The sequence below is a fragment of the Nyctibius grandis genome, chromosome 10 (assembly GCF_013368605.1).
Source record: "Nyctibius grandis isolate bNycGra1 chromosome 10, bNycGra1.pri, whole genome shotgun sequence".
Taxonomy (NCBI): Eukaryota; Metazoa; Chordata; class Aves; order Nyctibiiformes; family Nyctibiidae; genus Nyctibius; species Nyctibius grandis.
In genome coordinates, this window is record NC_090667.1 from 11,845,004 (window position 1) to 11,872,843 (window position 27,840).

General features: G+C 50.9%; 3 protein-coding genes across 6 annotated transcripts in view; all 3 read left to right on the forward strand.

Moving 5' to 3' along the window:
• PPARGC1B (PPARG coactivator 1 beta) overlaps nucleotides 1–6,379 on the forward strand; it is a 52,199-nt gene extending 45,820 nt beyond the window's left edge. The window contains exon 12 of the mRNA XM_068409212.1: nucleotides 1,300–6,379. Within this exon, the coding sequence (XP_068265313.1) occupies nucleotides 1,300–1,403 (104 nt within the window). The 3' untranslated portion in view covers nucleotides 1,404–6,379. The remainder of the gene's footprint in view (nucleotides 1–1,299) is intronic.
• A 5,806-nt stretch (nucleotides 6,380–12,185) lies between these two features.
• LOC137667956 (E3 ubiquitin/ISG15 ligase TRIM25-like) lies at nucleotides 12,186–19,902 on the forward strand. Of its 4 annotated transcripts, none has more exons than XR_011048866.1 (8): nucleotides 12,186–12,871; nucleotides 13,499–13,594; nucleotides 14,700–14,933; nucleotides 15,023–15,045; nucleotides 15,974–16,116; nucleotides 18,133–18,213; nucleotides 19,193–19,342; nucleotides 19,848–19,902. XR_011048866.1 is itself a non-coding variant. In XM_068409217.1 (7 exons), the coding sequence occupies exons 1-7, from the start codon at nucleotides 12,239–12,241 to the stop codon at nucleotides 18,621–18,623; spliced, it is 1,392 nt and encodes a 463-aa protein (XP_068265318.1). In that variant the 5' UTR covers nucleotides 12,186–12,238; the 3' UTR covers nucleotides 18,624–18,968. The 4 variants fall into 4 exon arrangements, 2 of the variants coding, with proteins under 2 accessions (XP_068265318.1, XP_068265317.1); XR_011048865.1 differs by lacking the exon at nucleotides 19,848–19,902 and adding an exon at nucleotides 19,762–19,829 and having other exon boundaries at nucleotides 18,133–18,551; XM_068409217.1 differs by lacking the exons at nucleotides 19,193–19,342; nucleotides 19,848–19,902 and having other exon boundaries at nucleotides 12,186–12,364; nucleotides 12,593–12,871; nucleotides 18,133–18,968.
• Nucleotides 19,903–20,202: 300 nt separating this feature from the next.
• LOC137667957 (E3 ubiquitin/ISG15 ligase TRIM25-like) lies at nucleotides 20,203–27,348 on the forward strand. The gene is made up of 9 exons (XM_068409218.1): nucleotides 20,203–20,835; nucleotides 22,752–22,847; nucleotides 23,217–23,450; nucleotides 23,572–23,594; nucleotides 24,783–24,919; nucleotides 25,380–25,410; nucleotides 25,648–25,679; nucleotides 26,504–26,542; nucleotides 26,885–27,348. Exons 1-9 carry the CDS (start codon nucleotides 20,215–20,217, stop codon nucleotides 26,929–26,931), a joined length of 1,260 nt encoding a protein of 419 aa, XP_068265319.1. The 5' UTR covers nucleotides 20,203–20,214; the 3' UTR covers nucleotides 26,932–27,348.
• Nucleotides 27,349–27,840: the final 492 nt, after the last annotated feature.

Consider the following 27,840-nt stretch of genomic DNA (forward strand, 5'->3'; position numbering starts at 1 on the left):
TGAACCCCAGTCACTCAAGGATCCTAAACCTCTTTAGGGCCTGCAGGGAAAGCCCACCAGCTGTCCTGTGGCTTACATAGCTGCTCTTAGCTCAGTCAGATGGCTTGGGAAACTGGGGGGAGAGAAGAAAAGCAACTGGCATGAGGACCCAGAGTGTGTTGGCTGCAAAATGTAGCATCACACCCCAGGGCTGCTGGGTCTGACAGCGCTGGACCCTTTCCAGCAGCAGAGTCCCTAGTCGATAGAGAAAGCAGTCAGCAGCATCTCATTAGCCCAAGAGGTGATCTGCGTGGTTTGCTGCTCCGCAGGACCGATTCACCACACTGCACATGCACTTTTGAGCCAAAATGACAGCACTGAAATGTGCCGTGGTTGCATTAACTCCCGTGCTCTCTGGGCTTCTGCAAGACCTCCTGCCTCCCTCGGCGACCGCGTTGGCCAGGGCCTCGCTGGACCCCCATCCCTCCGTGGGTGGTAGGGCTGCAGCCTGGGCTGAGGGACAGGGGCAAAACCCTACGCCAGTCCTGCAAGGGAGATGTGATCCAGGCTTCGCTCAGCCCTCGCTGCTGTGATCTTTGGTGTTTCACGAGCACTGCGTGTTTATTTCTGTACCCTCTGCAGGGGGTGAAGTGGTTCTGGTGTCCTCCTTCATGCATGAGGGACTGAGGCCCAGAAACTAAAGCCCTTAGTCTTGACTTATCTCTAGATGCCCACTCTGACACAAGCACTGCCCGATCTTTTAGCACCTTATAATATCTCGTCTGCTCGGAGCAGCAATCCCCCTGACTTTGGCTGTGGGCACAAATGCCCATTGTTCATCTAAATAAATCCCAGGGCCTCTCATTTTGGGCACGGAGGAGGTAGGAAACAGACAGCACCCCACAATGAAGGTGCTGGCACGTGGCTGTGCAGTGCTGTGGGGAGGCAGGCACCCCCTCCCCGTGACCGGCCCGGCTCCCGCGGGGGCAGCCCTGTGTCAGCGCCTCGAATTCAGCCGCGTCCGGCAGATTTTTGCGCGCTGGGAACGGGTGTCTGTGGTGTGTGACCTGCTGGGCTGGGCACTGCTGCAGCCCCTCTGCCCCATGGCTCCTTTTCCATGGGGGAGAGACAGCACCATCCCCGCTCCCCTGTGCCGTCACCACCTCGTCCAGGCTGGCTTTGCGGTGCCGGGGTGCAGCGTGCGGGTACCAGGGGAGCGAGCAGTGCCCTGCCGTGCCTCAGTTTCCCTCCCTGGCAGGCAGCGAGCGCGCTCGTGCCCCGCTCCCTGACCCGGCTGCCTTGTGTCCCTGCCGTTCCCAGATTGCAGCGCGGAGGAGTCCTCCCCAGCTTCAGTGAAAAGCAAGTACGAGACCATGGATTTCGACAGCTTGCTGCAGGAGGCCCAGCTAAGCCTGCATCGGTAACAGCCTTAACCTTGGAGGAATACCTCAATACCTCAGTCAAGGCACTTCCAATATGTTTACGTTTTCAAAGAAATTATTCAGTCTATGGAAAGCGAGAGAGAGCGAGAGCACGCGAGAGAGAGAGAGACTGCTGTCCCTTCCAATCGATGTTTACATTGAACAAAGCTGCTTCTGTCTGTGAGTCCCCATGGTGTTGATGTCTCACTGCCACACGTTAGTCCCCCCGCTTCTGACTGGTTGTTTTAGGGTGAGCCTAGGAGCCCCCCCGGCCCCTCTCCCCCCTCCTGACCCCCGCCCCGTGCTCCCGCCGCGGAGTTGCAGCTGTGTTCACCATAACATTTTTTTGTCCGTAGTGTGTGATGATGAAATTGTTAATTGTGAATAGAATCAGGATTATAAACTAATTTTTAATAGAAGAAGAGAAAAAAAAAAGTATATACTTAAAAAAAATGTATTTATGGCTCAGATGTACTGTAATTCAGATTTATTGTACCGCTTCCTTGATTTTTAACTATGCACTGTAATGAGGCACTTGCCACTCAGCAAATGGGGGTCAGAGCAGAGTCACGGAGCTGGCGTTCATCCGTCGGCCATGGAGGCACCCATCTCCCTGCCGGCAAACCAGGGTGCTCGGCGGTCGCGTCAGGGTCCCCCACTTTGCAGTCAAAGCCATTCTTCTCGCTCGTGTGGCCCCAGCCCCCAGCCTGGCTGGGTCACAGCACCCAGATGCTGAGCTCGGTCCTGGTGCGTGGTGGAGCCGGCGGGCAGTGGGGCACGCCAGCCCCGCGCCGTTCTCGCTGTGGGGCCAGGCAGCTTCGCAGGCGTGAAGGAGAGGGGTGGTAGAAGGATGCACTGCCCAGGGGGCTGCGGGACCGATGCCTGCCAGTCACCGCTGCCTTTGGAGCCAGGACAGAGGGGTGGGGGGCCGGAGCCGGCCAGGCTTGATCCGGGGGGTCCTGCCGGTGCAGCGTAGGGGACCAGCACCTCCGGGTCTGTGCGAGGGAGCTGGCTTCTCTCTGGTTCCTTGGGCAGCTGGGAGACCCGCTGGGCCAAGCGGCTTGCTCTCCGCTCGCTTCCACCCCCTGCAAAGCAAGCGGGGCAAGGAGACCCGTCTGTGATCCCCGCCCGGCACCCAGCCCCAAATCCAGAGAGGCAGCGAGGTGGGACGGGGCACGGCAGCCACACCGGACATCTGCCCTACTCAACGCCCTGCCCGCACTCTGCCTGGTACCTGATAAGCCATACACCTCCCCAGCACCACTTGGCACCCAGCATCCGTCCCCCACGCCCGCCGGCACCCCGTGGCACGCTCGCCTGCTCTGCCTCTGCCCAGGGGCCCTCGGGGCTGCCTGGCAGCGCTGGATTTAAGGCACGCTCAAGCAGCAGCCCCCCCCTGAAATTTGCTGGCAGACTTGCCCCCCATCTCCAGGTGAGGTGGGATGGGGAGAGAGCCCACCACCAGCTCGAGCAAACCCAGCCAGAAGCACCGTTTTCCCGAGGGAGAGGGAACCTCGCTGCTCCTCAAGCCATCGCCATCGTCTCCATTTACATTTCAGGCCCAGAGACCTCTAGGGATTCAGCCATCCTGTGTAGATAGAATATTATAGCCTTAACTCTGCCAATAGATAGATTAGTCTCCTGGGGTCTCCCCTCAACGTGACTTAGGGGTTTTATTCCCATTTCCCTGGCGTGGGTACTATTTGGTCTTGCAGGGAGTATGACCAAGGCCTCCGAAATGGCACGAGATGCGATGCCAAGAGCCCCAGTGCTGCTGAGGTGGCCCTTGGCTCCGGGGCCGTGTCTGCAGCTGGTCCCTGCGGGAGCAGGAATGCCGGCGGTGCCAATACAAGCGCAGGTACGCGGCTGTTTCTCCCCACTTTCGGGGGAGCTGTGGTTCAGACGACAACCAGCCCGGCAGTGCGAGGGCCCGCAGGCCACTGCGGGGTTTGAGCTGCGGGTCCCTGATGTGCCGCCGTCACTGCCTGGGCACGGTGCTTGTGCCATCTCAGTCTCAGCAGCAAGGTTCGGCGTCTCCCCCGCCGCAAGCTCCCCCCACGCCTCACCCCACCTTGGCAAACACGAGCAGCTCTGGCCGACACGGAGCATCTGCTATTGGCAATTGCCTCATTGTAGCTTTGCCTTTTTCTGTCCTAGTATTTCCTCACAACGATGATGTTTACATGTGATTGCTATAGAGCTTATGTAGAATGTATATAGCGACACATTTAGGGTGGGTAGTACTGTCCTGTGCTGTGCCGATGTTTTTCAGAAAACGATCAATCCAAAAAAACACAAACAAAAAAAAAGCAAAGTAAGTGGAATTCTTCCATCTCCCACTCAGCCGGGGGCACTGAGCCCCCACAGCCGGGCCCTGCTGGGGATGCATCAAGCGTGGCAGAGGGAAGGGTTCGTGCAGAGCTGGGGGGCTCCAGAGCCCTCTCCTGCGGTATCACCCAGTCACTTCCCCAGCATTGGTTTCGGTGTACCCAGATATACAATTCCGCGTTGTTTTCCTGCGGCTGGGCACCCTGGGTCAGCCCGCAGCCCCTGCCCGTGCCCAGCTTCTGGGTATCGAGGCCGGTGCTCGGGAAGGGGAGGGCTCCTCCTGCACAGAGCCGATCAGTACTGCACCCGTGGGGTAGGAAGAGATGCAATAAGTGGTCTTCGTGGTGCCTGAAGCCTATAAGTGGGGTTGGGGGTTGGTTTTTTGGTTTGGGGTTTTTTTCCTATTTTTTTCCCATTAAATTGGGATGGTTTGTTTTCCTTCTCCCCCAAGAAATTTCTCCAGGACTTGTGCACTATGCTCAGAGGTGTGCACGGCTCAGAGGCACAGCCGTGGCTGGGGCAGCCAGCCCATCACTGCCGCAGGGAACAGTGGGGGGCATGTGCTGCCTGCCCCGGGGGCTTCCCCGACTTTTAGGACTGGGTGAGATTGGAAGGTGTTCAGCTCAAGAAGCACAGATCTGCTGTGTTTAGATGAAAAATAAGTTTCCAGTTGATTTTTTTTATTATTTTTTTTTTTAATATAAAGGTGTCTTTAGCTCGCGGTGCTGGAGCCTGCAAAGGGGCAGGCAGGAGGGCCGGGGCACACGGGGCAGGTGAGAGCTCCCTCCCTCAGCGGCCTGTGACTGTTTTGGATGCTAACAGGGCAACAGGGCAGGAGCAAAGCAATGCCCGGGCACTGCGCAGGGAGAGGCAGCCTGTGCCGCCGGGCAAGCCAGGGGCACCCAGCTCTCTGCAGGAGCTGCCGGGGTCAGGGAGTGGGGGTCGTCCCCCCGAGGATTAGCTTTACGTCCCACCCAGCCTGTGGCATCACGGCGGGTGCCCTAGTGTGAGTGCAGCTTAGAGGCAGGCACCCCGAAAAGGGAACCCTCGCACCCCGGCCCCAGGGAGCTGCCCCCCGCCACCTGCGAGGGCCGGGAGGAACCCTACTTGAAAGAGAAACTGGGAGCAAAAGGGTATATTACAGTAGGCAATAAGTAAGGAGGAGTTTTATTTTTGTAAAAATATATGACTATAGAATGTGCACCAGTAGTTTCCTGCAGGTACTGCGGGGAAATGCTGAATGTGAAGAGTTTTGTGACAAAATTCCCCTTTGCTTTTTTTGCACAGATTTGCCCCAGAAAAGCTCGTTGTTCAGGGTGGGATACCGGGTTCCTGGCTGGAATCCAGCGGGTCCCTGGGGCTCCGCGGGAAGGAGCAAACGTTTCTGAGTGTCTGGGCTGAATGCAGAGGACAATCCCGGGTTTGAGGTTCGATGCTGCCCCAAAAAAAAGATTTATCCCGATTCCTTCTCAGCGCGGCTGGCTGGGCTGCACATCTTTAACGAAGTGGCAGCTCAGCCACCACATCACAGTCTTGAGTGTCTGATTTCAGCGCTGGTTCACGAAAGGAGGGTTGCAATTGCAATTGCAGACCAGCACTTTTTTTTCTTCTTTTTTTTTTTTTTCTATTTTGTTTTTTTCCCTTTCTTTTCAGAGGTATGCTGAATACTGAGATACATCGTTGTTCGTAGCTGAGCCCTGACACCCTTTCTGTTCTAAGCGTTGTAGTCCATCCCCGACGATCTCAAGCAATATAGAGCCAAATGCAGCCTTTGGGTCTCATTCCTCTTCCCTCGCCCCCCCTGGGGTCAGCGGTGGGGGCAGCCTGGCCGCAGTGCCCACGGCCACGGCACCGAGCCGAGAGCCACGCTGCGGTAACTACTGAGTTGGGGAGGGAGTGTGCGTGTGCATGTGAGAAAGAAAGATTAAATTGATGCATTTCTTGGGAAAGGTGTAAGAATTTCACCTAAAAAGGGGCACATCTGCTTTGTTATTTATATTAAAAAAAAAGCTAAATTCTTTTTCTTTTTTTTTTTTTTTAAGTAAAAGGACACTGGTAATAATTATTAGGGGCCAATTCTGCCTCCCTTCCTCATGCTGAGTAAGTACTACTTGACTCTGCAATTTTCTACTTGCAGAGTTAGTAAAAGTAGCAGAATTGATCCCTCTGTGATTAAGAATCAAGTTTTTAGTCTGATTTTTTTTTAATTGGTAGCGGTTTTTTATATTTCACTTAATTTTTTTCCCCAGTTCCGTTCCATTGTGTCCTTATTTATGTAATATACTTTAACCTTAAAAGATGGCATGGATTCTTATGCCTTTCCTTTATTATTATTGTTATTATTTTTAAAAAAAGAGATTTATTTCTAGTGTGATTTAACCGAGAGAACGTTTTCTTGTATTTTTACATTGTCAGATTCTATAGTTTCATAGATAATTTAACCAAATCGCTCAATGTATTATCTATATCTATCTGGTGGGTATAAAAGTTCTATTTTAAATTGTGTAAATACTTCAGAACTGGCTTCTTTTTCCAGACTCCCCTGCCGCGGAGTTACTTGTTTACATCAAAAAGACTGTAGAATCTCTACGCTCATGTACTGTAAATAGTGAAGTGATCTGCCTATAAATAAATGATAACATATATACTATAAAGTGGAAAGAAAAAAAAAAGGAACAAGTCTGTGCCACTGATACTTTAGTTTATGAACGCAGGGCTGCTGGGGGAGGAGGTGTTTCGCTTTGCAGAAGGTGCTCTCCTGCGGTGGCAGCGGGACGGTGGGGGCATGGCCGGGGCTGGGGGGGCGGCGGAGCTCCCCACCTCGCTCACACCGACGCTGCACCGCTGCCAGGGATGCGGCTCCCGCGGGGGAATATCCCTGCATATTGCTGATTTAAGTGTGGCTTCTTCCAGTTTAACTTGTGCAGGAAAAGCCTGGGCGCTGTACTCTAGACTTTGGGAGCGATGCTGCTGCCGCAAGACCCGTCACAGAAGAAATCCCCCGGATTGGCGGGGATAAAAATGAAGTAGGGCACGTACCCCAGTTTTCCTTGTGTGGGAGTAAGAGAACGAAGGGCTGGACTGCAAGAAAAAGTGTGGAAAGGACTCCAGATGGTCATGCAGCAACCGTACGGCTCCGGGCAGCACCTGGATAGCCCCCCATGCCAGGAGAGCAGTGCCCGGGAGCCAGCCCGCTCTCCCAGGGACACGGCCGAGGTGGCCGAACCGCCGTTTCCCAGCTCAGGGTGTCCTGGTCATCGTGGGAGCCCCGGCTGCGGGAGGGACGGGACGGAAAGCCCGGGCAGGCAGCGGCAGCACGGGGGCAGCTCCCCCGCAGCCCCCGGCGCACGGGAGCCCCCGTCAGCCATCGCCCCTGCGAGGGCTCGCCACGTCCGAGACCTTGCACTGCATTTATCTGGAGCACAGAGTGGTGATGCCGCCGGGCAGGGGGACCTCAGCAGCCCCAAAGGAGGAGGTCTGCAAGGTGCTGGGCTGTCCCGGGTATCTTTTTTCTGCCAGTTTGCACCGATTTAGGCAGCTGCCCTAGACCTGCCTGTCTCTGGCACAGCACAGCCGGTGGGAGCCCAGCGTGGGACCCCCGCCCAGCCACAGAGCCAGATCCAGCCCCCCACCCCAAACCCAGCCCCTCGTCCCTGCGACTGCTGCACCCCGAGGTGAGAACTGACAGGAAGCCCATTTCCCTGCAGCTTTCCAAAAAAAAAAAAACGGCTTCAAGGCCACCAAACAGGAATATTTTTCTAAGCTACATGAGGGCACAGTGACGCTGCCAGTGCCAGGAGACATTACAACATGCACTGGCGAGGAGGGAATGTGGGGATGCAGCTGGGGCAGCCGGTGTCGGGGCTCACAGGGTGGGTGCAAGCGGGAGCAGAGGCGTGGGAGCGCGGTCCGCAGCTGGCAGGGCTCCAGGATGGAGCGGGGACACGCGAAGGAAGGATCTGCAGAGAGGGACTTGTCCTCCCAGCCTGACCTGTGCCACCCAGCCCCGCATGCCCAGGTGGCTTCCAGGGAAATAAAGTACTGATAGTTCATTGAGAATTATCCCACAAGTGGACCTAGGGACTGAAGGATGCTGCTGGTGAATCGCGACGTCGGTTCAGCAGCTCCATTAGTTCCAGCAATTACTTCCAGCCATTTGGGAAAAAAACCCAATGTAACACTTTTAGTTTTGGTATAACTTTATGATAAAACAGCTTCTTCCCACACAGACAGGCGCAGCTTTTGTAGCAGCTCATACGGCTGCTCTCGGGCTGCCGGAGAGAAGGGAGGCGGCGTTCCCTCCTGCGCTGGGCTCACCGGGCCTCGTGGGAGGGGAAAATAAGTCAATAACGGGCTTTTGTGATGAGGGAGAGCTTTGGTTGCTGACCTTGGCTGGCTGGCAGGCGGCAGGCAGCGCGGGCAGCAGGCATGGCGGGGGCTGCAGGGGCGGTGTGGGCAACGTGGCAGTGCCTGCGTCTGCCCGGCTGAGCCCACAGTTGCCCCAGGCTCCACCGTGGGACCCTCCCTGCCCCATGGGCGAGGGCCCACGAAAGGCCCGTGGGTGGGCAGGGGAGGCAGGGGCACAGCAAGGCAATGCCTGGAAGTGCCATGCCAGGCTCGTGCTCCTGACCGGTGTGAAATGCCTGTTGCTTGGGATTTATTTCACTGCCTGGCGAGCTGTCCTGGGCCGCCCTTTGGAGTTTCAGCTCCCACCCGTGCCCTGGGAAGTGGCATCCAACACCAAACCCTGCCCTGGGCTCTGCGAGGCACAGGAGCTCCCTGCTCCCCGACACGAACCTCGGCCTCTGGGCCACGCAAGGTCTGTCCAGGGGGCTCTGGTGGCCATAGAGCAACGTATGCATCTGCCCACTCTCAGCATTTATCAGTCCCAGCTTATTGTCCGGGTCTGACCAAGTGTTTTTTCAGGAAGGAACAGAGGCAGGTTTGGTTTCTTTGCTCCCTGCCAGCTTGGGGACCCCTCTGCCCACTGGTCCCACTACACTGCCCCCCTGCCTGCAGCACCTGCCACGGACCCCCACGGGACCCCTCCCAGCTTTCCTTCCCCTCCCTCCCACACTTTGCATCTCTCTCCCTAAGGCACCTGGAGCTCCTTCCTTCTGGGCTTGCTGTGTGTCTTTAAATGCCGGTGGAGAGCTTTCTCCAGGTGTTGCTGGTTTTGGGTCTCACAGTCTCTGTTCCCTCTTTCTCTCCCCCTCAGTCCTTGGCTGGATATGTTTTAATTTTTCATATGCCGTCTCTGCCTCCAAATACCTTTTCAAACACAGACTTGGACCCCCTCGTGTTTCTCAGCAACCTCCTGCAGGTAAGAAGGCACCATCCTCTCCCCACCAGCTTTTCTAGCACTAACCCTGCTCCCCAAACCCCACCACCCTGCTGACTCTGAGGGAGCATTTCCAGCTCCTGATATCTGCAGGCTCTCGCTGCCCACGGTGCACACCGGGCCATGCTTGGCGGTGGCTGAACAGACCCTTTGGTGACCAGGGCAACAGCAGCAACTGCCCGGGCAGTGGCTGCGATGGGTGAGGTTCTGGTGCGGGGCTCTGGGGATGCACCCGGCTCTGCGCAGAGTGCTGGGGCTGCCACCTCTCTCCTTTCCTAAGTGTCTCTGCTTCCCTTTCAGCTTGACACCCACAAGGACCCCTTCTTGTTCCTGCAGTTGTGCTTTGCTCACCACGAGCAAGCGGCTCAGCTCAGAGGCTGAGGACCGAAGGAATAGCAGGCAGCCGGAGAGAGCAGGGCAGCTCAGGTTTGCCAGGAGCTGCCCTTTGCCTGCCTGCAGAGCAGAGGGAAGGCACCTCCTCACCACCTTGATAATAGCGATGATTTTAGAGGAAAACTGTCCACGTTGCAGTAGTGCACACAAGCATGCGATGCCCCGGGCTCTCAGTAGCCCCTGGACCACCGAAGGCTGACTGCCCATGCGCAACCTGCTAGAGAAGGGCACAGAGAGGGGCTGGATTGCCCTGGAGCCTGGCACATGCTGTCTGGCATCTGTATCTGCTCGCACTGGTTTCGGATCACTCAAGAGTCTTCATTGCAGTGGGTCTGCAAAATAGTGGTGTCTACCTGGAGAGAGGCAGGAGAAGATTTGGCTTAGCACTGCTAAATGGGCAAACTCATGGGTGAAAGCCCTGGCTTTCATTGCCACCACCATCTCCATTCTTCACTGCCAGCTGCTGAAAGTCTGCTCCAGGCAGCAACTCAGCAGTCCCAGGAGAAAAGACAACTCGCGCAACCCCACGGTGACATGGGGCTCTCCCCAGCGCACTCAGGCAGCAGAGGAAGGGATGCTGCTCCGAGTATCATCACTCCTGGGGTTCAGGTCACCTTCAAGTTTACATCCAGGAAACAGAAGTCAAGTTTTGCTCTTCTGGGTTTTTGCAATAAAAGCCAACCAGCACTGAAATACTGTTGTATTTAAAAATTATATGGAAATATATACATCTGGCAACTAGCTATTGCTTTCTCCGTGGTGCTCTGTCCCTGCTACTGAATTTAGCCCTCCCTTCGGTGCTGCCAGTGGGGGGGACCCCCATATCAGTGTAGATGTGAGGCCAAAGGGAAGAGTTAAAAAGTCTGTTTGGCTGCGGCCATGCACCATTTTGCCATGCAGGCTGTCCCAAGTGGCTCGGGAGATACCAGCAGGTTATTTACAGTGACCATTACCTGCAGCTTCCAGCATCTACTGGCTATCCAAACGCCTGAAGGAATTTAAGGAAATTAATTTTTCTTCCAGGAAAGGATTCAGAACTTTAAATAATGAAGGGTAAAGGAAAAAGATTTTAGGTTAGGCAATTTGTAGGCAGCATGCACAGCAGCACGCAGCGGTGGAGCAGCAGCTTGTCTCAGCCCGTGCCTGCAAGTGAGTCACAGTAAGTAACCCAGAGTGATCCACAAAACCCCCACAGGCTCCCGCGGGGATCGAGCCCTTCTTCAGCCCTTATAGGCTCCAAGCAGATCAAACAGAGGATTTTTCCTGTGCAGCAGCAGGTTTTGGGGTTGGATGCACGCAGCAGCGTGGCAGGCAGCTGGTGCCACGTGCTCTAAGGGCAGCATTTGCAAATGCAAGTTCTGCTATGCTGGAGGAGGTGGGGAAGGACAATGGAAAGCAGCAGTTTCATGGGCTTTGGGGGAAGCAGACAGCAAGGCCAGGTGAGCACTGCATATAGTGTGAGTCATGTTCGAGACAACTGTGGAAAAGGGATTAGCAGTAGCGAAGTGTGAAGCCACAAACCCCATGGAGGAGAGAAAAATAATGATAAAGGATCCAGAGTGGTTAGGAATAAGAAACATCAATTGGAAATTACAGCCACCATCTGAAACATCCCTATTCGGTGGGCCAAGGTCATAAGAAAGCATTAGAGAGCAGGTAATAGGCAGCGAGCTGGAAATGAGCTTGTGCTCTGATATGGAGGGAATCATTCTACCTCCCCCCAGGTACATCGTGCCAGAGAGGACTGAGAGGCCAATGCCATCAGGAAGAGCTTTGTATGATGAATTTTTGTAAAATAACCAAAATGACTATTGCTTCTCTGGGCATTTAGCCAAGTACAGAGTCCTTGCCTGGACAGTGGCTCAGGACTCTCGCTTGGTTCAAGTAATTAGTGTTTAACAAGTCCTCAGGATCCCAGGAGCAACCAGAGCAGTCCGATAACACCAGCCTTTGCAAACACCACAGGCAGCAAGGTCTCTGCCATGGGGGGCTCACGGGGACCATTTTTTGCTAGGACATTTACTGACAGCGTGCTTAGTGCCAACAGGTTCTCAGAATAACAGGACAGAGAGAACAGAGAAAGGAGTAGCTTTTAAAATAGTGAAAATAAGTTGCCTCCATCCTCTTCTCTCCCCTGCTCCTGAAATGAAGGAGCCTTTTATTCCCTCCTGTTTCTAGGAGAAACTAAAGTTCAAGACTTAGCAACTCCAAGGAGGAAAGGGGGGAGCAGCCCTGAGCAGAGCCCTCTCCCAGCTCCCAGCTGAGGGCTGGTCCGTGGCACATCCACCCGCCCGAAAGGCAGAAGGGAAACTCGCTTTTCTTTTTTTTCCTGTTTCTGCACTAAAATACCGAGGGCAGGTAAGAACTTGGGCAGTGCTGGAGCAGGGAACAGGACCAGTGGACACAGGGACAGGCTTTAAGGAGGGAGGCTTGCCAGGTGTTATCTCAAGAAATATCTGCAAGAGGACTGGGATAAGGAACAGCTGAACAGGGCGCAGACGGCAGCCAGCGGCTCCGTTCCCGGCTGTTGCCCTCCCCGTTAGCGCAGGGGAGGCCTGTGTGCCCCGCTCCCCTCGCAGCAGCCAGGCCCCGGCGCCGCAGCTGCCCGCGGGGGCTCCGCCGGCGTGTCGGCTGGGGCGCAGGCGGGGCGGGGGGCCGGGCCGGGCGGCCCGTCCCTCGGCCGGGGCCGCAGCCAGCACCTCCCAGCCTGCAGCGCGGGTGCGGGGCCTTCCCGTCCCGCCAGCGCCTTCTCCGCGGCGCGGGCAGCCCAGGCGCCATGGCCGAGCCGGGTGCCGCGCCCGGGCTGGAGGAGGAGCTGACCTGCCCCATCTGCCTGGGCATTTACCGCAGCCCCGTGTCGCTGGGCTGCGGTCACAACTTCTGCAAGGGGTGCATCGAGGAGGTAAGGAGCCGCTGCCATTACCTGCAGGGCTGCTTCTCCTGCCCCGTGTGCTGTTCCCAGGCAGACCCCACCACGGAGCTGCAGCCCAACGTCCTGCTCCGCTGCATAATGCAGAAGTTTTTGGATACTCCCGCTCATCAAAAGGAGAAGCATGAAGTGCAATGCGAAGAGAAGGGGGAAAGTTCGGGCCAGCAAGACGAGGTGCTCCTATGTGATTTCTGCCTTCAGGAGCCCCAGCCAGCCGTGAAGACCTGCCTGAACTGCGAGGCCTCCCTGTGCCAAGCCCACCTGAGCAAGCACAGCGCAAAGAGCTGCCGGAAAGACCATGTCCTGGTGGAGCCCTGTAATGCTCAGTTTTTGGCTGAGAGGAGGTGCCCCAAGCACGGCAAACTGCTGGAGTTCTACTGCAAGACGGACTCGGTCTGCGTCTGTGTGCTGTGCTGCGTCAACAGCTCCCACAAGAACCATGAGATCACCGCTTTGGAGGTGGCTTTTGGCAAAGCACAGGTAAGAAGCTGCTAGAATTGCACTAGGAAAACCATGGGGGTCTGTGGCACAGAGCACAGGGATGAAACATCTCCTGAGTTTCAGATCTCAGTTTGCAGACTGAGTTTGCAGAGTCAGGATGGGTCTAAATCTCCATCGTGGGATATTGGGCTTTTATTCCTAGTTTTGCCCCAGGTTCCCTCTGGGCTTGCTCCTTGGAGTATAAAACAAGATGTTACAAACACTTTCTTCCCATCTTGAGGAGCCAGACTGGTGGAACCCAGTGCTTGTGGCTATGCTTTTAGTTCTCGGTACACTTGCAAGCCGGAAGATCAGCCCGAGCTGTATTTATGCAAAGAAAATTAATGACAGAATAACAAAAAGGAAGCTGTCAGCACTGGAAGTAGCTTTATGCGTGGCTATTGCACATGAACAGTTTTCAGTTTCAAAACGTCTTTCCCATGCGTGTAATTGTGGGTTTTGTTCACGGATAAAATCTTCCAGTAAACCTTTATGCATTGATTTGTCCTGAGAGCATACAGTGAACAAACTTTTTGCAGGTCTATCTTAACCCGTTTCCATAAAACTGCTGATCTCGTGCACGTATGTCAGTCCTATCCTGATACCTCCCTCTGGTTATTTTTATAGAGTCTTCTTCCTGAAACTCTGGAAACCGTGAAAAACCATGAAGCTGCGCTGAATCAAAGCATAGCAAACCTGCTGAAACAAGAGGAGGAAGTAAAGGTCTGTTCCAAGGTCACGTGTCACTTTGGGGATGGTCACATACTGGTAGCTGATAAGATAAGGTTTTCTTCCCCAGATCGTGGATTCTGAAGCTTTTTTACTTCCTGGGTGGTTTCTCAAATATTTTCTGGGTTTCTTCTTTGAGGGAGGATGATGAACAACTTTCTTATCAGGCTGGGAAGTACGTTCTTAGTTTCCAAAGGACCTTTGAGTTTGAAAGTTGCTGTTAAGTCCATGCCTCCTGATTGGTGGATGGTGGCTGGTGCTTTTTTTCCCCAACCTTATTCAATTTGCAGACTCTAAAATATTTATGGAAAAGATACAGACCATGTTATAGTGATTATATTCCTCTTTACAACAAGAAAACCCTTTAGGTAAGCTTGTTGGCCTAAGAATGTGGTAGGAATGAGGTTAAAATATTGCCCCAAAGTGTCTGGTTTTTGCTCCCAGTATTCAAACACCTACCTAAAAGCTCTGAAAGAGCAGGGAATTTAATGCAGGTCTCCAAATCCTAGTTCATTCAGCTTATGCAGAACTGGCACTTGCCTTCCTCCACCAGTTAAAATGATGGGACTAGAAGTCCTGGCACTGGGCAAAGGAAATGTACCCTTCTGGTCTGAAGACAAAACTGTACCTGTTGGCAGTGTCCTGTCCGGCAGCGTAGCTGCTTTCAAATAGTGAAGGAAGCTTGGTGGAGGCAGGAAGCAGGAAAACTGTTTTTCCTCACCCATCCTTCAAAGGACCTAAGGTAATGTATCTGTAGAAAAATCTCAGTGCAGAATAAGGAAATATATGCATCGTGGAAAGTCTTCAGCAAGCATCGTGCAAGCAGCATGACTTTTTCATCTTTTTCTGCTCAGGTGCCAGATGCTGGGCAAGGCCATTTATGTCACTTGGCCTTTCTGCTGTCAGTGGGACATCTTGGTTTGTTGTCATATGGAGAGGCACTAAGTAGTTCCTTTTCTGGGCTCAAAGAAGGAACTACTTAGTGCCTCTCCATATGACAACAAACCAAGATGTCCCACTGCCCAGGCTCTTTTCTGAGTGAGAGTGTCAAAAATGTAAGATTCAGTCCCTAACAGCTTTGAAAGTGTTTTCTTAATAGTCTAATGAGAGCCTGCGAAGGAACCGGCTGGAGACCCTCTTTGAAGAGATGTGTCGGCAGCTAGATAACAACTCAGGAGAGGTCCTGAAAGCTCTCAGTCACAACGAGGAACAACAGCTTTCTCAGATTCAGACGCAGATACAAAAACACAAAGAGGAGAAAGATGAAGCCAGCCGTGACATACAGGAGCTGGAGGCTCTGAGAGATCAGAAGGACCCACTTCTTTTCATCAAGGTACCTAACAGCATCTCCCTTCCCAGTCAGCTCTTGGGCTGGCCTTTGCCTGCACTATGCTAATTCTACTTTCAAAATGTCTTTTACAGGCTTTTGCAGTGATTCAAGCCAGGTAAGCTCTTCCTGCGGAGGTCTACTACTGCTTTTCACATTGCTTCAGGTGACTGACAGTGCTCCCTGGGCTCACCCCTTGGGCACGCTGGCTGCACACTCTGAGCCTGGCTTCGTCAGAGACCTGGAGAAGCCCCTGAGTATTAACAGAGGTCATGTGTGACTCTTCATATACAACGTGGCTTATTTTTCTGTACCCTCTGCACCTGTTTTTGAGACCCGTTCTGAGGGCAATTCCTGAATATTTAGGTGCCTGGGTGGGCATGCAAAGGACGGATGAGCTTAGATATCCTGAGTCGTCCTCCAGTTTACGTTGCCTTCTACTTGTAAGAAGCAAATGCAGCAGGAGCTGAAACATGCAGTGAAGTCATGAGACTACAAAGTTCATGGCTTTTCTCCTGAGTCGTTCTCCCAGTGCCTGCCCAGCCCTGCTCCTGCACCACAGCCCACCGCTGCATGCACACGGGCTCCCCCAGCCCGGCCTTTCCCCAGCCCTTCATTTCGGGTGCAGCAGTTGCCCCTTGGCTGTGATAACGCAGCACCTCTCGTTTGCTGTCCCAGCATTGCAGGGGCTGCCCCTGACACCTCGGTAGCTCCTGCTTGACTTGGCAACTTGAGGTCTGTAACCATGAACATGATGCTAGGGTCTGCCCTGGCAAAAGCTGGGTCTGAGGTGGCTGAGACAGATGTTGTCCATGGAGGGAACTTCATCCTAACGATGTTGAAGACATTTGGGGTTCTGGGAAAAGACTGGTCAGAGGAGAGCTCCCTGGTAAAGCTGCAGAGGGAGGGGAAGACAGGAGCTGCTTCCTGTATCTGCCATCAGCGCTGGGTGTGGAGCAGGGGATGCAGTTGTTGGCTCAGGGGTGGGCTCGGTGATGGTTCTCTGATGACTTGCTGCTCTTCTGATGTCTTTCTGCATGTTTTAGGAAACGCAAGCCAGTGCCTAAGAAAGCTGCTGTAAAACTGCCAAAGCCACCCATTATTTTGGATGAAATAACAACAGACGCTACTCTAAGGCTTTTCCGGCAATTCCTCTCGGACATGCAGTCCTTATTTAAAGCACCACCTGGTAAGTGACCATTTCACTATGTGACAAGCAAGACACAGAAGCTAACAAAATGTATTTAAGAAAGGACTGTAATAAGACACCAAATACACCAAGTACCTCTAGAAGAACTGTTACTCACATGGTATTTGATTATTTTCTCATATGTGTACATAAAAGGGTGCTTGTCCTGGGCTTCAGTGCTTTGGGACATGCCTTAAATGCACCCTGTTAAAATGTGCTCTGGGTGAAGAGGTGTGGGTGTCCTAGGAGCTTTCTGGGAGGATTAAGAGAAGAGAATAGCAACACCTCTTCTGTCTGTAGCATCACTTTGATTCAAAGCAGGGGGAAAGTTGAGAACTCATCACAGCAGCGGCAGGTGGAGTTTGTCTTACAACATTGGGGTTTGACCTGGCAGGCAGCTAAATACCACGCAGCTGCTCGCTCACTCTCCCCTTGCCTGCTGGGGAATGGGGGAGAGAATCAGAGAAGTAAAGGTAAAGATACTCGTGGGTTGAGATAAAAACAATTTAATAATTGAAATAATGATGATGATGATAATAGTAATAGGAAAAACAAACAAGTGATGCACAGTGCAACTGCTCACCACCCGCTGACCAATGCCCAGCCCATCCCTGGCTGGCGATCCCAGAGGAGAGAAACCCTGAAACTGCAATCCTGGAAGAGAGCGAGCGACTTCCCAGCCAGCTCTCACCTACATACTGAGCATGACGTTGCACGATATGGAATATTCCATATTCCATTGGCCAGTTTGGATCCATTGTTCTGGCTATGTTCCCTTCCAGCTTCTTGTGCCCCTGCACACTAGCAAAGCATGGGAAGTTGAAAAGTCCTTGATTTCTTAGCAACAACTAAAAACATCAGTATATTATCAACATTCTTCTCATACCAAATCCCATACTAAATCCAAAACACAACGCTATTCTAGCAACTGAGAAGAAAATTAGCTCTATCCCAGCTGAAACCAGGACAGACGTAAATATCTACTCTTTCTATGTAAATAATTCTACTTTTTTGTAAAGTTTTGTAAGATCAACCTACTACAGTCCCGGTGCTGTGCACAGTGGGAAGCTTGTCCAACTGAACTGAAAAAATTAGGGCTCCCTTGTCATTTCTCTCGTGATGGTGCTTGAGCCCTTGCTGACAGTGAGCCTAGGGCCAAGACTGAGAGGCAGTTGGGGTGGGAAGGCTCTGTCCACCGCACATGCGACAGTGTGCGACGTGCACACCTAATTGACCACCATCCGTACAGCCTTGGGTACACTAAGAAGCACACCATGCCCACGGTCCCTCCTGAGCTCAGTGTCTACCATCCCTGTAAGCATAGTCCACACCTATTCTGGCTAGGAAGCCTCAGATCCAGGTTTCCCTAATTATCTGTGCCATCTGAGCAATTCTGGTTAGTTGCCCAAGTCACTGCTGCTATTTCAGTTTCCTGAAGGAACAACTTCCAGAACAGAAAATGCCACAATATTGAAATGCATTATGTGCAAGAGAAGGTCTGAATAAAACATTCTGCAAATTCCTGAGTGTAGAATTAACCTCTTCTGACTCGCCATGCTGGGAAATTTTTAGAGTTCTAGAAAATAACTTCAAATAATCCTAAGCAAATAAGCATTTATAAAATGGCTGTGCTACTGTTGATGCATTTATTGTACATGGCAGTTAATCTGGGAAGTTTTTAAAAATGCCTGATGAAGCTCTGCAGGACAATGATGGAAAACTAAAAGCTAAAAGTTGCTGTAGTTGGAAATAAAAAGCAAAAAGACACTTTAAAATTTGTGAAAGAGCGTCATTGCTTGAGGTGTGATATCAATCCCATTTAGAATTACATAGGAGCAACTGAGAAGTGCAGAAGGTGTTTCAGTTAACATATACTTTTAATGGCTTGGGTGGGTTGGACTCGAATTGGATAACTTGGATTACTTGGATTGGGAAATCCAGCTTTCAGCAATAGGGATGTATGCAAGTCTGCCCAATTATCTGCTAATCATAATGTATTTTTTTTTCTTTCTATAGTTCATGAACATCTGACTTCTTCACAGCGTCAAAGAATTGGATTTGTTCCCAGTGGCAACGTAGCCGTTGCACACACGTTCGGTACTTTCTCTTTTGCGACACCAAAACCACACAGTGACATGCAAGTAGCGCAGAGCGACCAGAGCTTCTCGGAGGGCTGTCACTTCTGGGAGGTGGACACCAGCAATGCGAGCAGCTGGAGGCTTGGGATCGCTGGTCCCAGCTTTCAGTGCTACCTGAACTTCTCTAATAATTGCCTCTCTGTGTTCCTAAGTCTCACAAGTATCATAGCAAAGGGCTTTCCTACAGCCCTCAAAGTGGTCAGGGTAGAGCTAGACTGCAGAAGAAATACACTGTCATTTTATAACGTGTCTGTCAAGGATGGAGATCCTGAGGAGAGCCTCAGGCTTATAGAGACAGTAAGCATCCCTTCGAGCTACCCTGCCCATCCTATCTTCGGTGTGTCTTATGGCTATTTGAATCTCCTGTAGTGATGTGGGGACAAGGTGCTGTTTTGTATTTCAGGCCTAGGTATCGGGACTGCTGCTGCGCCAAGGCTGTGCTAAGCTGGCATATTAGAAATTGGATTTTGGGCTGCTGTGACAGCTCATCTGTGTGAGGGCAAGGGCTCTGTGGAGTATATCTCAGCTCACTGCCACTTACTGCAAGAGCTCCTATCTTATTTGTTCTGTTAATCATGATGGTATACCATTAAGTTGTACTTTTTTGCTCAGCTGTATCAAGTGCTGTGTTGGCTGCATGTTATTATTTAGTTTGCAAAACTCAGTGGCAATTTAGTTAATAAAAAAGTTGATAGCACATTAACTGCTACAGAACTAAGCAGCAGCAATGCTGATCTTTGCTCTAGTGCATCAGCTTTTACCCCTGCCCTCCTCCGCCCCTCCTGCACAACCTAAGCCAGCCGTCGCAGAAGCAAAGCTGGCCTGAGAGGCAAGACTAGGCTCTGGTTTCCCTTGCTGTCTGCTGCTGTCGTCCCCTGTGAGCTCTCTGATAGATTACTTACCTACCTCTTGCCTCAATTTTAATTTTCTCCTCACAGCAAAAGGAATACTAAAGAGGAAAACTCCTGTGCCTTCAGTCTGTGCCATATGGGGCCTGAATTAGTTTGGTCTTAAGATTGTCCAAACACCTTGGAGAGGAAGAGATGATATTCCTGCCTGTGGTAGAGCTGCCTTCAGACAGAGCCCAGGTATTTGCATGAAGAGGTCCAGGCAGGAGCTCTCTACCCCAGCAGGGACAGTGAAGGACCTTGAGGGACACTACAGTTTTGCATATGCTAAAAGAAACCCTTGTTCAGTCTTAGAAGAAAGTGGCTGTGTTTTGTCTTTTGCATTTGATACACCAAAACGATATGGAAAACCATGCAGGTAGAGTTGGGTCTCCTAACTGCGCATGCGGTGGCTGGTGCTCTGCCCGGTCTCAGGTGATATGGGTGCAAAGCGAGGTAAGCGAGGCTCCTAACGTGGTACGGGGATATTCCTACCCTAGAGCGCCTTTTCCGGAGCCTTTACCAGCCCCCATTTCCCTGTCAGCTGGCTGCAGGTAGGAGACCAGCCGCAGCAAGTCCCAGTAAAACTTTCGCTTGGGTTCTCCCTGTTTTACCTGTAGGTGAGCATCAGTAATTGTTGTGGAGAAGAACCAGACAAAGCAGAGAGAATTCTTCGCTTACCCCAGCTCATACTCTTCTTATCCAGGGTTTATCTCTAATTTGTTGCCCCTGGCGTGGGATGGAGGATTTTTCTGTGAGGGCAGAGGGCTGTAGGAGAATTGTCCATTTTGAGCCCTCCCCAGCACCCCCTGCTCCCACTAGCCTGCTGGGGGCTCACACACGGAAGGATGCTGCCTGAGAGCACGCAGCAACGGAGGAGGACAAATATGTAAAACACCTCGGAAGCCATGGCTTAGAGAGCTGTTTGCGGGTGGAGCCCCAGAAGGGAGCGTATCAGGCTGGAGAGGAAGGACTTGCAGCCTGTGGGCTGGGTCTCCAACCGGGGCACCGTGCCAAGGACGTCCTTTCAGTTTCCTTTCTTGCAGACTGGCTAACACACCATTTCCGCAGCCATGGCAAAAGCCAAGGAAGAATTTGGAGGGGGTGCCAGCCTGGAGGACCAGCTCAGCTGTCCCATCTGCCTGTGTATGTACAGGAACCCCGTGTCGCTGACCTGCGGGCACAGCTTCTGCAAGCAGTGCATCCAGAAGGCGCTCGGTGCCCAGCAGCAATCCAAGGCCCCTTACTCCTGCCCCATGTGCAAGATCCAGCTGGGGCCCATCCTGGAGCTGCAGAAGAATTTCCAGCTGTGCAGTATCGTGGAGGCATTTCTGGCCACCACTTCCAAAGGACAACAGGACGGGGACTCTGCAGAGGGGAAGAAAGAGGTGGTTCCTTGTGACTTCTGCCTGGACTGGCCCCAGCCAGCGGTGAAAACCTGCCTGATCTGCGATGCGTCTTTGTGCCAGGCCCATCTGACCAAACACAACGCCAAGGCTTCCCACCAGGACCATGTCCTGGTGGAGGTGGGCGCCGGCGGTGCGGTGGAGGAGAGGAGGTGCGTGGAGCACGGCAGGCTGCTGGAGTGCTACTGCCAGGACGAGGGGCAGTACATCTGCGTGCTCTGCTCCATTGCGGGATGCCACAAGGGCCACAGCATTGTCACCCTGAAGGAGGCACATGACAAACAGCTGGTAAGGGGCTCTCCTTTCCCCGTGGCCCTTGCAGGGTTTGCTCGAACTCATGACCTGGAGGAAGGGGGGAAGCCGCAGGAGAGGGGGGTAAGGCTTTCACCGGGGAAGGGGGACAGGGGGGTGAGGGCAGGCAGGCAGCAGCTCAGGGGATTTCATGTCCGCCCCAGCGGGGACTGGTGCGTTGTGCTGGAATTCGCTTTGCATTTCCTCCTTTCTGCTGCCAAAGCAGCCTGGCAGGCTACGCAGAGGGAGAAGAGCAGAGAAAGGTGTTTGGGGCTGACGGGACAAGGGTGGGTAGATCCCGTGGTGTGGGATGACGTGGGTGTGCGTGCGGGAGAGCAAGCAAGAGGCAGGCGCGGGGCTCCGCTGTCCCACGCTGCTGAAGTCCATGCCCGTCGCGGGCAGCCCCAGGCAACTCTAAACCGCCACTCACCAGGCTGTTCCTGCAGGGATTAAGCAGTATTCCTGCAGGGATTAAGAAGTCTCTCCCTCCGCAGTTGCGGGCACTCCACCACTGCTGAACTTTGGGTTGGGAAACAGCTTTTCCCTCTCGAGGCCCTTCCCTCTGGCTCCCTCCTCCCTCTGCCCTAAGCTATGCCAAGCCAGCGTCCCAGCGGGCACAGAGGCGTGGGGCCTCAAAGTCCCTGCCTTTGAGTCCAGCCGCTGTCCTTGAAATGCTCCACAAGCAGCTGAGACTGAGCGGATAAAATGCATTTGCTATGCTCACTCACTGCCTTGCATTTGAAATTTCTGGGCTCAATTTAGAGCAAAACACCCTGCAGGAATGTAGCGCGTGGGTGGGCGATGCCTGGCTCGCTCTGGACCTCAGGACAGGTCACAGCCTCCTTGGGAATTAGCAGGAATCATCCTTTGCAGTTACACGTAGCACAAACTAACTTTCTCCCCCAAGTTCCGTATAAAAAAATTAAAGGCTGCCAAACAGAAGTGGGCTGTGTAGGACAGTAGCCACTTCCTTCATCCCTGGAGCTGGTAAAGGAGCGACACTGCCCTGTCTATGGGGAAGCCATCTCCATGGGTAAGCTGAGATCTCAGCTGTATATTCCTCTTGGTTGTTTTTTTTTTTAAACTCCCCAGGATATCCAAGGAAATCAGGGAAATCACCAAGGAACCTCAGTGAAATCTGATTATTTGTCTTTTAATTTTTCAAAAATTAAAACTTTCCAGCTATGACAACTATCATGTAGAAAACCTAAGGTTTCTGGCATCATTTTTATTAAAGAAATGGGAATCTGGCAGCTGTGTCTGCCGTGGCCATTCATAGGTGCTTGAGGTGTGAAAACACTGCTGGAGGCAGCCAGGAGCAACCAGAACCATTCAGAGACTGTCTGGTCCCAGAAGAACGAGGTTTATTGTTCCCCTCTGAGATGTGTTATCATGCAGTGTAACAGCACTCAGTGATCATTGTATCCGTTAAAATAAACAGCTGAGTGAGTAAATACCGCTGTTTCGCCGATCTTCAGAAAAGATAGTTGCTTATTACCTTATCCTCAGATCCCACAGCTGCCGACAGACGTGAAAACTAAGGATTTGGATCACATTAGGTACATGTGAAGGTTCTGTCAGGAACAGAGTTTTGATGGATAAAGTGAGATGTATTCATTTAAAGGGAGATTTATTTATTTAAAGGGAAAGTTGTTTCCTACCACATACAAAACTGCACATACCTAAAAATTAATCATTGACTTGAAAGATTTCAAGATCATATCAGTTTTCTGTTATGCCCTATCTTTACGAGGAGGCAAGTGAACACAGTTTATTATAGGACTCACTGGCAAAAGCGGGCAGGTAGAAGGCACCCATGCCATTTCACCAGCTCCACAAACTGCCAGTCAGGTTTAAAGCTACCCATGCTGCTTCCCCGCCATGAAGTTCAATGCTGTCTTTCCTTCTGCTAGGGTGAGCTCTCGGACAGCGTGACATGGCTGCAGGAACGTAAAAGTGCTTTGGCTACTGCCCTAGAAGAGCTTCAGAAAAGCGAGAATCAGCTCAAGGTTGGTACCCAGATCGTTGGTAATTAAGAGCATCTTTCCTCCACAGTTTCCCAGAAATAAGTGATGGCAACTGTACTGTTTGAAGCAGATGAATAGAAAGATACGTAGTCCAAAGTAGGGAAAACACTGGTGTAAGAAACTGCCAGAAGTTCTCACATTGCTAGCTGAAATTTACCTGATTTTGTTACTATATCAGGATTCGTTTTCATAACCCTCTGTTTGATCAGATATTCTAAGCAATTGCTTATTGTCCACTTTCTTCTAAAGCCAGTGCAAAGGATAGATACGATCCTAATTAATAAACGGAGACACTGAGCTGAAGTGTTGAGCTCCTGAGCCTGCGCACCATTTTTTTATCTGTTCATTCAGACCAATACGAAAACAGTGACTTCTCAGCTGCAAAAGCTGTTTGAAGAGATGAAGACAGAGATGATGCAGAAAGAGAAGAAGATCCTGAGTGACATTCAATCCATTGAGAAAAAACAGCTGGCAGACATTACCAAAGTGAAGAACGAACTGGAACAGAGGAGAGATGAGGCTGCGCAGCATCTTCAGTCTTTGCAGAAGATGAGAGAGCAACCAGATATTTTCCTCTTCTTCAAAGTAAGCAGCGATATTCTGCTTTTCTTCACAAATATGCCTGCTTCTCAGCCAGCTGCCCTTTCTGGAAATCACACTAACAATTTTTCTCATCTTTTTTTTTTTTTGGCAATCCTATTTGTAGGAGTTTAAACTGGCCCTGGACAGGTATGTTCCACCTGAAAACACTTGTTTTCTTCTTTGAAAAAGTATGGTATTGATAAGTGGGATCAAACTCCACTGCCTGTGCTCCTCTGTCCTGGCACCCTATGCTGCAAAGCTGCTCCCTACTCCAGCCGAGTGAGAGGGCACCACGTCCACACAATTAACAAGGACGGAGAGATATCTGCCTGCCGTTCCAGAGGTCCCTTTAAGTTTCAGTTTCCTTGGCAGCTACACAGTTGCTGGATTTTGTTGAAAACCACTGGCTTTTATTACCAGAAAAACATTTTTGTCAGAGACGAAGCCCACAGGGTTCAGTTTACAGCAACACTCTCTTGGGTGCGTATTGGTGACACTCCTGCACGTAAGTCCCAGTGAACAGCCTTTGGCTGCAGAGGTAACTGGCTCATTTCCCACCAATTTTTGCTTCTTCTTATGGACAAGCTTAATAGCTAGACAGATTTATTATCCCTTCTCTTGCAAGTGATACATTTAATTTATAACTTACCGCTTCCTAATTGACGCCTGGGTGTCAACTGTAATGTAATGGTGCAAAACCACACCAACAGTAAGTTAAGGATCCCCAGGAGATTTTGCTGCAGCACTAAACTGCCCAGCTGCATGAAGGCCTAGCTCAAACATCTAGCTGGATTTTAAGATGTCATCTCTGTGACTTGTACAAATTAAAGCTGAGTTTGAACTTGGCTTGTAAGGATAGCTGTGAATCACCATGTACCTAGGGGCTGTGCTGGCAGCAGCACAGTCTGTTATTCACAGCTGTGCCACAAGTCAAAATCTACCCTGTGGGACCAAAGTAATTTTCCAGAAGCCTGGACACCATTTAATGTGTTTGGCATTTTCTTTCTATCATGATGGCGGTTGTGCTAGAACAGCGAGAGCCCGCCTGCAGCAGGTTGAAGCACTGTTTGCACAAGGATATTAGCAAAACGCCTCCCCCTTTCTCATTTTCAGTGTTTGAAAGTTCCCATCCAGGTTTGGTAAGCAAAAGGCATTGCCAAATAAATAACCATATATAACCATTGCAAATCACTTAACCTTCTCAAAGAGGTGTTCACCTGATACTTCATGTTGCCAAAGCACCCTCCTCTTTGTAGAGTCCTTCCTAACGAAGGGGTTTGTTAGCTTTCTAACGCTAAGAGGTTTTCCTTGGTGCAATGACTGCCTGTGCCCTAGGATTGAGAGTCAGAATTTCGGCGTCAGCGGGATGGACGTGGTGGTAGTGCAGCTGAATCAGGCCAGGATCGACCGCTGCCGACGCCTGATGCGTGACTTCATGAGTCGCCTGGGCTCGCTGCTGCAAGGCGTGCACGGTGAGTGGGCTGCCCGACCCTGGCCACGCACCCCTGGCCCCGAGCGGCAAACGGCGAGCCGTGGGGTTCAGTGAGCTGGGCGGATGGCTGCCCGACGCTGGCTCCTGTGTACGGGGCGTGCGCGTGGCCTTGAGGGGCTGATGAGGATTCGGATGGGATCTTGGGGGTGCTGGAGAGGGGAGGGCGAAGGGGACAGAAAGACTGTTTCTGGGGATAACAAGGAAGAGGTCTGCTCCTAACCAGCGTAAGGCCAGCTCCTCTGTCTGTTGTGGTTTCCTGCTCCCACCTGCCTCCCAAGTCTTTGGGTGCTCAATCATGCTTTCGAGAAATGTCCTCTTTGTTTGCCCACCCCCATCCCCACCTAGTTTATCCCTGACCATGAGATCCAGGGACACAGTACCAAGTCCCAAACTTGAATGCATCGCCAGCTTTGTAAAACATTCTTCTCCATCTTTCTTAGGTGAACTCACCAACCAAATTAAGTGGAACAGGTAAGTCCTTTTCTTTACTTACAAAATGTTCCCTGCAAATTTCTCCAACAGTTGTTCATTTAAGAACTGTGTGTCCTGTGCTCCTCTGCTTCGGTCTCAAGGAGAGCCAAGCAAAGTCTAGAAGGCTGTCCTTCATCTCAAAAGGGGGGGTCAGATCTATTCATGTCTCATTTCATTATTTACAAGATGTGATTCGTATTTTATGAGGCACTAACATTGAACACTGTTTCTTTACAGTGAGGCTTCAGATACTGGTACCTCTTCAAACTGTAAGTGTTCAAAAATACTAGTTATTCCTCAGGTCTCTGGCCTGGGGCTGTGAGTCTCGCGGAGAAAATCTCTCACCTAAAAATGTGAACAGCATTTTGTTGCATGCATCTCTTCTCATTGCCAGAGGTGAGACCAGCAGGAGTGCAGCCTCAGGGCACAGTTCTCAAGATCTGTACTGGGCAGAAATCTCTGAGAACTCACCAGAGAAATCATTTATCTTCAGCCTGAGGGAGAGACTGGGTTTGCTTCAGTACTCGGGAAAAGTCTTAGCCTGTTCCGAGGAAAGACCATGGTGGGGTTCCCACCAACTGAGTAGGAGCTGGAGCAAACCCAGGGTCTGAAAGGATTCCCAGACAAATCCAAATGCTGCAGAGATACTAAATCTGTAAACAGTGTTTCTCTTCAGATAGCACTAGTCCAATGCTCAAATAGATTTCTGCTGGGTACAGTGGTGCATCTTTTCTACGAGCTTTTTTGAAGAAAACTTATTTAGAAGTTATTTGAAAGATTTTTTTAATATTTTTTGATTGCTGCATGTAAAGTTCAGTTTGCAAACAAGTTTTTCTTAATTCACAGATTTAAAATAAAATCCTAATTTCTTCACCATTTTTTTAACTTTTGGAGGGGAAAAATACTCTCTCCTGACAAGCATTTCTTAGGGACAGGAAATTTTACTTCAGAAGGGATGTGGTTGAGAACAGCTGTTCAGTGGAGGGGTTGAGGACAATGTAGTCTTGCCCTAAATGTAAACATATTTGTTTTACCAGACATATTTGAAAAAACAGAAAAAAATTTTGTTTTCTTTTTTCAATAATTCATGTAGCTGATAATAGAAGGACAGCACAAGAGGCAAGCGGTACAGGTAAGCAATTAAATGGAGTTTTAATTACACAGCAGAGCTTTACAAAACAGTTGCTTTCATTTAACATATTGCCAGCCTCAAATCTAGAGGTATATTTTTAAATCAGTGTACATGGCCATTTATTTGTCTTGTGGGCTCAGGCTTCTGCAGACATATTAATGTCTGTGTTCTATACAGAACCAGTTAGTTACTCAAAACAGAGGAGGGAGAAGAAATATTTTTTCTGAGGCAATGCAAAGCTGTACTTGGAAGCAACTTGTCAAATATGTTATTAGCATGGCAATCAAATATTACTTTATTATTATGGTAAGTGAAGCTTTTACATCTTGTGTATTCCTACAGCACAAAACAAACTGGAAGAATTACTGGGGTACAAGTGGCACATGTGAACCAAGTGTATGGTCCCCATATGCCCAGAAGTAAGGGAGAGATGAAAAAAGAAGTCAGAACTGAGATGGAAAGAAAAAGTCAAATATTGTCCAAAATGTCCTCTAATAATGGGGACCTGCCAAGTGTCTTGACTCCCCCTGCATACCTGCTGTTAAAAGCAATTCTGTAGCATATGCAAATTTAGAAAAGAAGTGCTAAGAATTAACACGGACAGAAGAAAATCTCCAACTCCTGCTAGCTTCCAAACTGTGGACTCTATCATCCTGGGTGCTAATGATACTTGTGTACTGTTAATTGTAGTGACTGTTGTCGTTATGTGGTTGGGTAACAAAATAAATGGCTATAGATAGAGGTAAGCAAGGCTGTCTGATTTCATACCATCACCGGGAATTAACTGTTGAGAGCATTGTTTGTGGCTGGCTGCAGTAGAAAGCTGTTCAGGACCACGCCACAGAGTTGGATTATCACATTTAACACAAGTGATCTTTGTAGCAAAGAATTAATTGTCTTGTACAAAACCAGCTTAGTCAGCCTCTAAGCCACATTTTAACACTTCACCTACAGCGCGCTCAAAGAGCCATGTGAAATGCCACAGTCAGCAGCGTACGAAGATGCTTTACTGGCCACATGTCCATGCATACAGATGTTCTTTTCTGATCAAGCACATGCTGTGCTTTCCAGATGTAGCACACGTGAGCTCCACCAAGGACTTTCATGCACGCTGCCAGGCAGGTAGGCTCACTCTTTGCTGCTGTAGGCTGCTCTGTGCCTCGCTGTGGTTCAGATCTAACACGCAGGTTCAGAGCCTGGGTCTTTCTTCTCCAAATGATAAAAATATTCTACTACAAACCAGGGTTGCCAACATAAACATTTTTAAGAAATAAAGGCTAAAGTTCTGTGTGCTTCAG